Genomic DNA, 12,829 nt, shown 5'->3' on the forward strand with positions numbered 1-12,829 from the left:
AAATTTTTAAACGTCTAAATTCAGAATGAAACATTTAAAATTTCTTTAATGATAATGCCATCAGATAAATATCTATAAAAAATGTGACTAGTTAGGTGACTAAATATTCTACAAACTCCTAATATGCCTAGATGATTTCACATTGAAACATGTAATAGGATAGAATACAAGTTTGTTAAAAAATTTGGAGCTTATATGTGCTACACTTGTCTGTACTTTGTAACAGTAAGGTTGTTTCATAAAAATCACACATTTATATTAAGACACTTGTTTAAAATACTTAGCCTAAATTATTGCTTCCACTGAACAACTGCTATCTGTATATTAATCCTTTCATAACTGTACATGTGGTAGGTATGCCTGTGAAAGAGCGTAAGGGAACCTTGTGGTGATGGAACAGTTCTGTATCCTGATGGTGGTAGTGGTAACAAGAATCTATACAAGATAAAAATGGGTAGAACTTCACACACACACACAAATGAGTATATATAAATCTGGTGAAATCTGTATAAACTAAGTAGATTGTACCAACGCCAATTTTCTGGTTTTAATATTGAATGGTAGTTATGCAAAAATGTTACCATTGAGGGAATCTGGGTGCATGGGACCTCTCTGTGGATCTTGTTTTACAATATCCTATAAATCTGCAATTATTTCAAAATGTATCTTTAAATCCCATTACATAATTTTTAAAAAATTATACATGTGGCTCATTAAAAAAAAGTCACATAAAAAAAAAAAAGTAAAGTATATGTGGGAATCACAGAATGCATACAAAATACTGTCTGACCTGTTGTTTAGTCTCTGTGGAGAAATAGAGGGAAGAAACCACACTTGAAGCAAAATGACTCTGAAATCAACCAAAGCCCATATTGGTCATAATCCCTGTGTAATTTCTACGTCGCAACTCCCAAAGGGCAAATTTAATGACCTAACATACTTTGCCTACCCTAAAAGCAGAAGGGAAGCTGCCTTTACATGAGTTGGTGAAATAAAATAAAGGAGGTAATGGTAGGTAGAAAGCAGCGCTATGGAGTAAAGAACAGGGCAAATTTTCACTTCACCATTCATTACTTTGAGTTCATCCTTAAATCTACTTATTCGCAAATTAAGGAAGAGTGGTTTGGCCTCTGAATTCCTTTCTAACTCTAAAGTGCTAAGCTCTATGTATTCATAGACATGAACACACAGTTCATAAACATGAACATATATCAAAGGTCTCTATTTTAATAGAAACAGAAAATGTTTTCAGAACTGGGCTGCTAACTCTATCTGTCCACTATAATGAAAATGAATATAACCAAAATATTCAGGTCTCCAAATGACAGGCCTTTTCTAACCCTGCAACAAAGTCAAGTTCTTTAAATGTTTCCAACAAGGAAAAGTTAAGTTTAATGCACCTCTCAGAAAGGAGAGTGGTCATAGATGACAAACAAGGTAGCAAACGACTTTCATATCTGTTTCCAAGAGCAAGTGCTGGCAAGTAAAAGAGGCGTTGAACCAGTTGACTCCTCATTGAAAGATAAAGATCTCACACTGTTCTAAAGGATCCTGGGGACACTTTTAAAAGCACTCCACAAATACGACTGGCCCAAACCACTTTATTCTTTGAAAGATAACTTTCAATATCTTACTTGATTCTTCTCAGTTTCAGTTTGTCTTAGCTTATTTTTTATTGCCCCTTCATTCTCATCTGCTTTAGCTTCTTGTTTCTTCAATGCCTGGAACAAAAGAGGTGGAAAAAAATCATTCCAAAATATGTATAAAACTGAAAGTCACTAGTAGAATTTATTATGTGTTAGGACTGAAGAAGATATGGATGTGAGTTACACAAAATCTATAAATAAATCACAACCTGCTCATTCACTTCACTGTAGCCCTAAGAACACTTCAGTGGAGATAAAATATAAACAATTCCTGATCATCCTAATTAATATACATGTCATTTCCTTTTTTCTCCATTTTTGGGAATTTTATTACATTATTTACAGAACCTAGATTGCTAATGGTTTTCTTAGAAACAAATCTTCTTTTCTACAATTTCCCCTCTTTAATAAAATGAGGAAAAAGAAAATAGACATTTCAAAAATTAACTACAAAAGTGTTTGTTTTGGTTTGTTTCTATGTTAAAACAAACTTAAAGGGAAAAAAATCATACTTGGAACTGTCTTTCATAACATCTGAAATGCATTCCATAGTTTAAAAAATATTCTTTAACAATTTTAGTGTTTAGACTTAGCAAGGTGTATGTGTAAAGTCCATATGACTTGTGAAAAGCCAAGCTGCCAGAAGCCTTTGCCAACAAGATCAACAGAAAAATAATTTTCAGGTAAACAGCAAAATATATTAAAAATTGCTTTGATGCAAGTTTACTCAATCATTTCAGCTCCCTCTGCCATAATTCCCACTCTCAAATAGCAATTGAGTTAAAAGGCAGAGAAGCATCAACAAAATGAAAAATAATTATGATTTGAGAATAATATTACCACATTTTTATAGTGTTTAGTATGTCCAGGCATTCTTCTTCTTCTTATATATAATAAATAAATATGTTACATATATTCCAAATATACATTTAATCCTCATGATGATTCCTTAAGTTATTATTATACTAAGCCCATTTTATTAAGGGGTAAATTGGAGCACAAGTGGCTGAATAATTTGCCTAATATCACTCACCTACTTAGTGACAAAGACAGGATATAGATTCTGGCTGCCTGTCACTTAACAATTGAGTGCACTGTTTCGTCATATTGAAATGATAATACCAACCTTATAGGGTGGTGGTGAAAACTAAATGATCTGATATCTGTAAAGCACATAAAGCCTGTCTTTATCTGTAAGGCACATAAATACCTGGCTCCTAACAGATGTGCAATAAAAGGCAACTATTACTATTAAAAATACTAATAGCCTGGGTAATAGACTGAGGCTCCCAAAAAACTTAAAAAATCCAAATTTCCATATTTAAGTTGGTTGAATAAAAGAAACTTTAATTTTCTTTATTTTTTTTTTTTTTTGAGACGGAGTTTCACTCTTGTTACCCAGGCTGGAGTGCAATGGCGCGATCTCGGCTCACCGCAACCTCCGCCTCCTGGGTTCAGGCAATTCTCCTGCCTCAGCCTCCTGAGTAGCTGGGATTACAGGCACGCACCACCATGCCCAGCTAATTTTTTGTAGTTTTAGTAGAGACGGGGTTTCACCATGTTGACCAGGATGGTCTCGATCTCTTGACCTCGTGATCCACCCGCCCCAGCCTCCCAAAGTGCTGGGATTACAGGCGTGAGCCACCACGCCCAGCCTGAAACTTTAATTTTCTTGGATGCTTAGAAATTTGCTAAAATAGTCTTGTGCTACTGATTTCTTCCTCACTTTCTCCTTTCAACATCTGATAAGTTATTTATAATATTGACTTTCCAAAATAATGTACTTTTCTATTATAGCTCTACTTGCTACCTAAAACTTTAATAGCCTACTTTTTTAATTTCTCCTTTTACTCTAAGTAAATGTAAGTCTTAAAAAATGTTGTCAATGAGAACTTAAATTCTATTGTTTTCAATAAGGAGCAAAAGTAAGATACTAAGGAACAATTCAAAGCAAATTACTACATTTCCACTATATCATCTAGAAATGCCATTAAGTTTGAACACTAGCTCTGCTTTCTGTATACCATGAGTCAGTAAACAAGTCAACACAGATGCAACATTCTACCCTAGAATATTGAACCCGTTTTTCTACATTATCTAGTTCAAAATAAAAGACAAAAGAAGGAAAATCTAACACTTTAGATCCATTAAATATATATTGATGCACTGAAAACACAGCTAGTACTCAAAGAGAAACATTTTTAAATCAACCAAATCAAAATTACAAGCCATTTCTTTAAACCTTAATAATAAACGTTAACTAATTTACTACCTTTTTTAAGGGTGTAAGCCTGCACTGGATTTCTTTTCCATTTGACTTAGATCAAGGAACTTAGAACTATATTAAAACTGACACAGTAAAAGCAAGTTATAAAAGAAGAAAAAAAAATCACATGCCAATGAATTTCTATTACTATGTTATTTTGCCCTTTAAAGCTAGTTTGTTTCTTAAGAGCAGTTTAGCTACAAAGCTGTCATGTGCCCTGCTCCAGGATTTACATTGTCTTTTACATGTTTAAGATCACAGCAACAACACGGAGCCTTAACAGAGAGTCCCCGGGGCACATTTAAATCTTTAATAGCAACAAATTTTCTTCTTTCCTTTAAGTGTGCTGTATCATGTATTGTACTACTGCATTTCCTTAGAAGTTAATGAGTCTAAATTCTCATAGCTATAGATATTCAGAAAAATATAGCTTTTCCTTTTAGAGAGTAGTGAAAAGGGGAAAAGAAAAATGTTTGTAGACCTCTCACTCAACCATAAAACACTCTACAACTTTGACAACAAGCATGTTTATCAAGAGGCTCTAACAGATAACACACTCCAAGACCTAGAACAAATAGGGAATTAAAGGCCCTTTGTCTGCTTTAAATGGACCAGCAAGCTTGGTTAAGAATGATGCCATTGGAATGAAATAAAAATCACATGTTAATTCCCACACAGGCCAATGAAATTTCCAGTGAAAAATTATGAACATAACCTTTCCCAATTTATCCTAATCACTCAGCAGTGCTACAACTGCACGCCTTTGGTCACAAGGCCAACAACATGTAGATCATTCACTGGTAAATTAACAACACTATAGAAAAACAAGTCTGTGCTCATATTAAACAGTATCATTTACTTGAAGGTACAAACTATCAAATCAGATTTTTTTTTCCAGTAACGTTAAAGAATAAGTTATATTGCTGAAAATTAGAAAATCATTGTTCTTACTCTATTTCATAATTAAATCTTTCACATGCACACAAAATAAAAGTCAGTGAACAAATAGTTTAAGCTTAATAGAATATAATGAGACTCTGATCTAAATTAGACCACATGGGCTACACGTTGAAACTACAAGTTGTTTATATTTATGTATATTAAAATTTTGAAGTAGCTTTAAGGACATTTGTAATATTTTCAATCAAGCAAAAATTCTATTAAGTACTGAGTATGTATAAAACACTATCATGGAAACTTAATTAAAATTTTTAAAGATGGAAAACTGATGTCTATCTCCAAAATTCTTTTTGGACATTTAACACAGCTCCAAAACCATCAAACATCAATAAAATAATACATATTTTTAGAAGGGCTCTATATGCATAATACAGCAGAATTTTATTGCTTAGAACACATACTACTCATTTATATTAACACAGATTTTCCTGTCATGTTCTTTGAATTTCTAAATCATGCTTTTTCTCAAATCAAGTTAGAGATTCCTCCCCCACGAGAATTAGATAAAGTAATGGAAAATTTTAGCCTTTAAGTTCATCCAGTTGGGGATTATTTGTGCCAACAAAAACCAAAACAAAAAAAGTAAGTTTCTTTTCAAGGCAAAAAGCAAAACAAAGCATTCATATTCTAAATCCCTGAACCAATATCTAATTTAAAAATAGCTAGGTGGATATTAAATTGTTCAAAGAAATTTATTTTTCAGCCATGACCAAGGAAAGGAAATTCTATACNAAAAAAAAAAAAAAAAAAAAAAAAAAAAAAAAAAAAAAAAAAAAAAAAAAAAAAAAAAAAAAAAAAAAAAACCACATACCACATGCTTTGGTAGGTGAAAAGTATAAATGCTTGAAAGAAGTCCAAAAGGAATTCAATAATGATACTATTATGGTACCACATATACTTGGGGGATATCAAAGTAAGAGAAATTCAGAAAACTTGGTATGAATTGCACTCTGTATATTTTCCAGGCAAAAATGCTAAGCACATAGTAAGTAAAGTCACAATATAAAACAATTCCTGTTTTTCAAAGGATAATATCCAATATCTTGTAGTTACATAGGATTGATCATAAGTTAAATACTATTTCTGATAGTAATAGTAATCCTTAATAATGTTCCTTACAGCAGCACAAGGTTTCATTTTGAGAATAGCCTAGATTTGTTTTTTTTTCATTTTTCTCTTCTTATGATGTTTATTATTTCAAGAATGCCAAGAATCCAGAAGGGATCTTATAGGAATTATCTTGGTAGAAAAGACAGACGTTTTTTACTGACCTATTTTCCCAAATGAACAAACAAACTTCTTCGTTCCACTATGTCCATACCTACGGAATCTACTGCTGTTTAGGGCATCTAGTGCCACTAAACCCAAACAAGGTTATGGTTCAACTACCGATTCCCTTTGCTCTTTTCATGGCCACAATCTTTACCCTAAACCTAGTCAAGGGCCTTAGAGGAGGCTAACTAGACCAGAGACTATGAATGAATCAGCAGAAATTCAATACCATGACTACAAAAATAACTCAAAGGTAAAACTCCTGTTGACCAGTATCAAGATTTCATCTTTCAAATGTTATAAATTTGCCAACCTGCAAAACCAAACCTTAATTACTTCATAAAAAAGCCAGTATGTTAAAAAGATATACAAGTCTTTCAACTTCTTTAATTCAAAAGCAACAGTGGTAATGAGTATTATGCCCTGACATGCCATTGCTTTTACTGGAACAGACTATATTTTTATGCAATCTTTTACTTAATAAAAATCTTGCAAGTAAAGTTAAATGTGAGCCCAACAAGTACACTTTCCAGGATTTCCTTCAAAATCAAAAAACAAATGCTCCTATTAGAAGTTCTGTTTTTATCCGAGTAGTTTCCTGTCAAAAAGAGATGCATAGTTTTATTGGAAATCCAGAGTAATATAATACTTCATTTGACTTTCTAAATGCAGGACCACTGAGTTAGGACTGTTGACAAATAGAAGATCATAGATAATTATGGAAATTTAATTTAGAATTTCTCAAGCTGTATGTCTTTGAATAGAAAGCTCTGTAAATACCCAACATCTTTCACTGTCCAGAGTTAGAGGATGTTATTTTATGCCTTTGGGTTTAGGAGGGTTTTTTGTTTTTGATTTTTACTATTTTCTAATAAAAATAAAACAGTACTAAGTCAATGAATAAGTCTATCTGTAGCAAAATGGTTTTTGTTTGTACAGTATTACTATGCACACAGTAGTTGCCCAATAAATATTAATTGATAATGATGGAAATGGGCTTTATAAACAGATGGCCTAGCGTGAGTTCACTGAAAATATAGATAGAAATATTTCACTCTTCAAGAAAAGCATAACATAGAAATTGAGCAAGTCCTACACACAGAAAATCTCAGTCTGTTGTCAGGCAGTTGTTCAGTCAACAGGAGCAGCAGACATTTTTCATCATCATCACAGCATTAACAGCATTAAATGTCTATTTGCATATGGTGTTGCACAAAGTGACTCACACAGATTCATACTAGCCTGATTTGTTATGATTTACAATGACAGTATTGGCAAGAACATATAAGTACACATACCAAAGGAAAAGTGATTAAACATACTTTGAGATCTAGTAGTATGTGGTATGAACATAAAATATGTGTCAGACTTAAACACAACTCACAATAGCAATAAGAGTATTTATTTATCATGTAAACTTCTATTCTTCCCCAATAGAATTTCAGGTGCTTTACAAGAACACTTACACATATGCTTAAAGATTCAGTAGAATAAAGAAAGGAGTCAGAGGACATAATAGAATAAGTAATGACTCTTCAAGAACCTAGAGACTGAATGTAATCACAATAGTTACCAGTGGGAAAAGAAGAGATAAAAGAAGAATAAAAAAATTATATGAGGACTAACTCACAGTTAGAAGGAGGATAGGATCAAGGAAGCTATAAGCAAATTGATCAACCCAGGAAGACATCCTGAAAACACACATTTTACAAAAATACTTACATAAGAAAGTGTAAGATAATATACATGGTAGAATTTTGGAGAAAGTTAAAATGAGGAACTGAATGGAGCAGAAAGTTCATTGCAAGCATTTAGTAATTAATAATCTTAAGTGTTATTTTCTTAACAAAGTCAAAACTTTAGAAGATATGACATAAATGTTAATTATATAGAAATCGGATTATAAGAATTTCATGACAACTTACATTTACTCATCGTCTCATAAAACTGCACCTTCAAGGAATCTAAAAGCTAACAACTGGCATGCTACTTCTTCTATTATGTAGAATACATTTCTAAACTTTCCATTTTTGTTTTATCATTATTCAATACCAGGCCACTGACATATATTATCAAACTGGAATATTCTTTAATCCAGCCAGCTATTTCCCAATATCAGAAAGATGATATGGCTTGTGGAGACTGTCTACATATCTAAGAAGCTTGCTCAGTAAATGGAAATTCAAGTATCAAGTACAAGGTTCAAAGAGACATCCTCCAAGATCTCTTCAGAATTCTCTTCTATCGAAGTTTTAGGGGAAAAAAATATCTGTCACTGGAAAAAATATTGTAAGTGTTTTAGTGTCATCTGCAAGAGGTTGAATAAGGGGGCAAGGAGGTAAGAAGGGAAATCAAGAAAAAGACTAAAGAAGGCAACTGAAGAGCATGATGTATCTCGGACCTGCATGTTTCAAGCTGTGCCACATAGTGTCCAAATGCCTTTGAAAACTAAATCCTGTAATAGTCAATCATTCTTCACCATCCATTTCCTTTTTATCAGCATGTTGACATTAATGGTTCTCTCACAGTCTTATAGAGAACAGTGTTTATTTCATTCTTGCAGAGAAAAAAATATGTTCTTACCACAAGTAACAAATATAAAGAAGAAAATAATTAGCATGGTGTACAATGATAAGACAAAGAGCAATGGTGTGAATCAAAATGATGGTAAGTCAGAATTTACCTAAGCATTTCAGTCATTGACTGGTAAAGTGTTTGACATATAAATACAAGCAATGGGACAAAATCACAGTCATAAAACAATTTCCTAAAATAATGTGAAAATAGAGTCTTAGCAAAAATGCCTACGTCTCTCACAAACCTTCCCCAAGGGGCCATGAAGAGGTAATTATTTCCCCTCAGAGACATTTTGTCCACTATGCAAATATGGAATAATGGCCTTGCTACATTACAATGATAGTTAACATCTCTATTTCCTCAACTAAACCAGGAGTCCCTAAAAGGTAAGACAGTATTTTAGGTATCTTTAAATCCCTAGTCCCCAGCACAGTACCTGAATTATATTAGTTACATGATAGTATTTGCCAAATGAATATTTTACTGAATGAATACTTACGATACAGTATGCAACATTTATTCAGTCATTCCTTCAAGAAGCATTTGCTGGGTCCCTACTCTATATCAAGCACTGGTCCTGGTACTGGGGACGCAGCAATGAGCAAAAGAGAGAAGTCTCTGCCTTCATAAAGCCTGCATTCTGGTCAAGGGGACAGAAGGTTGACATAGAATCAAAGTGTTAGGAAAACATATAGCCATGCAAGGAGCTCAGGAGTGAAGGAGAATTTTATCTGTGAGAGTCAGTAAGGGCTTTCTGAAGTAGAGTTCTGAACATGAGGGCACAAACCCAGCAACTGTTTCAGAGCTGAAAATTCCTAGCTGTGGGAACAAAAGTGCAAATGTCCAGGAGTAGGAGGTACCTGGTATATCCATGCAAAAGCAAGATGGCAAGGATAGTTGGCCTAGAGTTGGCAAGAACAACAACAATAGAAAATCAGGGGTTGAGCATGGTGGTTCACACCTTTAATTCCAGCACTTTGGGGGGCCAAGGCAGGAGGATCACATGAGGCCAGGAATTTGACACCAGCCTGGCCAATATGACAAAACTCTGTCTCTACTTAGAATACAAGAAATTAGCTGGGCATTGTGGCACATGCCTGTAATTCCAACTCTCAGGAGGCTGGGGCAGAGAATCACTTGAACCAGGAAGGCAGAGGCTGAAGTGAGCCAAGATCATGCCATTGCACTCCAGCCTCAGAGGGAATTAGACTACATCTTGAAAAAAAAGAACATTAGGGTGAGAATTCAGAAACCAGATCAGAGGGACTTTGTTGTCTAAAGACTTTAGGTTTCATTCTAAGTATGATAAAGAAAGCACTGATTAGCCAGGCATGGTGGAGCATACCTGTAATCCCAGCTACTCAGGAGGCCAAGATCATGCCACTGCACTCCAGCCTGGGGGAAAGCGGGGGAGGTAGGGAGGGAAGATGGGAGGGAAGGAAGGGAAGAAGGGAGGAAGGGAGGAAGGGAGGGAGGAAGGATCACTGAAGGGTCTTGAAGAAAGATGTGACATTATCTGTTTCTGTAAGGAAAAGACTACAAGGAGGTAAGAAAGGAAACAAGGAGGCTACTGCATTAGCCCCAGCAAGAGAGGAAATGTAGCGGTAAGAGACGAATAGTTTCCAGTTTAAAAAAAAAATATTTTTTAAGTAGAGCTGACAAAATTTACTGATAGACTTGGTGTAAAGAACAGGAGAAAAGGAGAAGGCAAGGATACAAAGGAAACATATAAAGGTTTTAAAACATAAAACAAATTATTTTGTTATCAAGATGGTTATCCTTCTGTTTAAGAAGAAATATATGAGCTACTTATTTCAATGAACCACACAAAAGAATAAGATTCTGCACCTTCCAAACAAGTTCACAGATCAGGAAGAGAAAGGACTGGAAACTGGGAGCCCCGGAGACCCAAGTTCGCCCACGCTTTGTGGCTTTGAATCACAGCATCACTGTAACTTCATTCCCCATCCAAGACACACTGGCGAGGAAAGCTTCAGGACCTCATTCTCAGATAATAAACATGAAATTATTTTCTCACAACCATACAAGACCCATTAAATGATAAGATAACAAGGTTATAGGTCTAAATACTATCCTAATACTTGGCCACAGTATGGACAAAGATATATTAGAAATAACCTTCATTGTTTCTCATTTTTTAGCCATAAATAATTACTACCACAACTTTAATATTTTCAAGAAGGGATCAGGGGTACTTAATAGAAACACAAATTAACTAGAAATGCCATGAGTCATGAGAGCTATAAAAAATGCTTTTTTAACAACTAAGGAAAAGAAAAGGCAAAGAATAATCTTTTAACCACAGAACACCAATAGAAAATAAATGTAACTGGATGGATGGACAACAGTTCACAAAAGGAAATGACCACCAAAAACAAAAAAATGATAATTAGGAGAAAGAGCTTTTGGTCTATAAGATGAATATTTAGACAAAGGATCTTTGGGAAAATTCTGCATGCAAAGCTTCAAAATATTAAAAGTGGAAAAGGGAATGGGAATACATGATTCCCAGGAAATAAATGCTCATATCAAATTATAATCTGGGGACGATCCAAGATGGCCATTTAGGAACAGCTCAGGATTGCAGCTCCCAGTGAAAGCGCAGAGGGTGAGTGGATGCCACCTTTTTATTGCCCACAGACTAGGCAATTCCCAGGCGGAGGAGCTCCACGGGTCGCCAGCGCGGCTGTTTTGGCCAGCGCGGCTGTCCCGGCCAGCGCCACTGCTTTGCCCCGCGCAGCTGCTTCGTCGGCACCCCGGAGCAGCGGATCTCTGTACAAAATACACCGGTCTGGGTGCCCTTTTAGCTGGCGATTGGAGCCACGGGAAGTTGCCCATTCATCTGTTTAAAAAGAGGACTGAGCAGGGAACCAGGACAGTAGATTCCAGGGCAAAAAAAGCACCACAAACCTCAGTGCTGCTGTTTAAGCCAGCGCAGTCAGTCGCCGCATGGGAAAAAATCACAGACCTCGGCGCCGCTTCAACAGGCGACTGGAACACCAACTTAAAAAAAAAAAAAAAGGCTCTGAGGCAGGAAGCCAGGCGATCAGGCTCGTCTGGTCCCACCCCCACAAAAGAACAGCAACCAGAAACTCTGGATTGAGAGTTTCACAGCAAGCGCAGCTGAACCCGGCACGGTCCAGCTCTGTGGGGGAGTGGTATCTGCCATTACCGAGGCAGCCCGCCACTACGGAGGTAGTCAGCCAATGCTGAGGCACCCGCTGTTGTCAAGGCAACCCGCCACTGCAGAGAGGCTCCGCCTTAACAGAGGTGGGCCACCATTGCCCAGGCAGTTCTAACTACACCCATATAAATAGGACTGCAGGGAAGTTCACTCGGCAGCTGGGCGGAGCCCACAGCAGCTCAGCAAAGCCTCTACAGGCAGACAGTGACTAGGCTGCCTCCTTGCTGGGCAGGGCAGCTCTGACGGAAAAAAAAAAAAGAAGGCAGCAGCATAACAGAAACTCATAAAGCCCTAAATCCCTGGGACAGAGCACCTGGGAACAAAAAGCGATTTATGAGTTCTGCTGCAGCAGACCTAAACGTACATTCCCAGCAGCTCTGAATGAACAACGGAGCTCACAGCTCAGCATTTAAGCTCCTATAAAGAAGAGACCGTCTCCCTAAGCAGCTCCCTGACCCCTGTATATCCAAAGAGTCACCTCATAAAGGAGAGATCAGATTGACACTTGGCAGGTATCCCTCTGGGACAAAGATAGCAGAAGAAGAAAACTGGTACCAACACTTACTGTTCTGCAGCTGCTGCAGGCGATCCCCAGGCAAGCAGGGCCTGGAGTGGACCTCAGGAGACCTACAGCAGAGGGGCCAGACTGTCAGAAGGAAAACCAAGAAACAGAAATAACCTCATCATCAACAAGCAAAACGTCCACGCAGAGACCCAATCTGAAAGCCAACAACTACAAAGACGACAAGTGGATAAATCCATAAAGATGGGAAGAAACCAGTGCAAAAATGATGAAAACACCCGAAACCAGAACACCTCGCCTCCTAAAAGGGATCACAACTCCTCACCAGCAAGGGAACAAGGTTGGATGGAGAACGAGTGTGATGAAATGACAGAATCAGA

At 36.4% G+C, this 12,829-nt stretch overlaps 1 protein-coding gene across 2 annotated transcripts in view; it reads right to left on the bottom strand.

Annotated features, from left to right (window-relative positions):
• CEP128 (centrosomal protein 128) overlaps positions 1–12,829 on the bottom strand; it is a 458,914-nt gene that overhangs the window by 341,014 nt on the left and 105,071 nt on the right. For both annotated transcript variants that reach the window (XM_017505934.2, XM_037730456.1), the window contains exon 10: positions 1,635–1,721. In XM_017505934.2, coding sequence (XP_017361423.1) covers positions 1,635–1,721 — 87 coding nt within the window. The remainder of the gene's footprint in view (positions 1–1,634; positions 1,722–12,829) is intronic.

Source organism: Cebus imitator, unplaced genomic scaffold, assembly GCF_001604975.1.
Source record: "Cebus imitator isolate Cc_AM_T3 unplaced genomic scaffold, Cebus_imitator-1.0 Scaffold345, whole genome shotgun sequence".
Classification (NCBI taxonomy): domain Eukaryota; kingdom Metazoa; phylum Chordata; class Mammalia; order Primates; family Cebidae; genus Cebus; species Cebus imitator.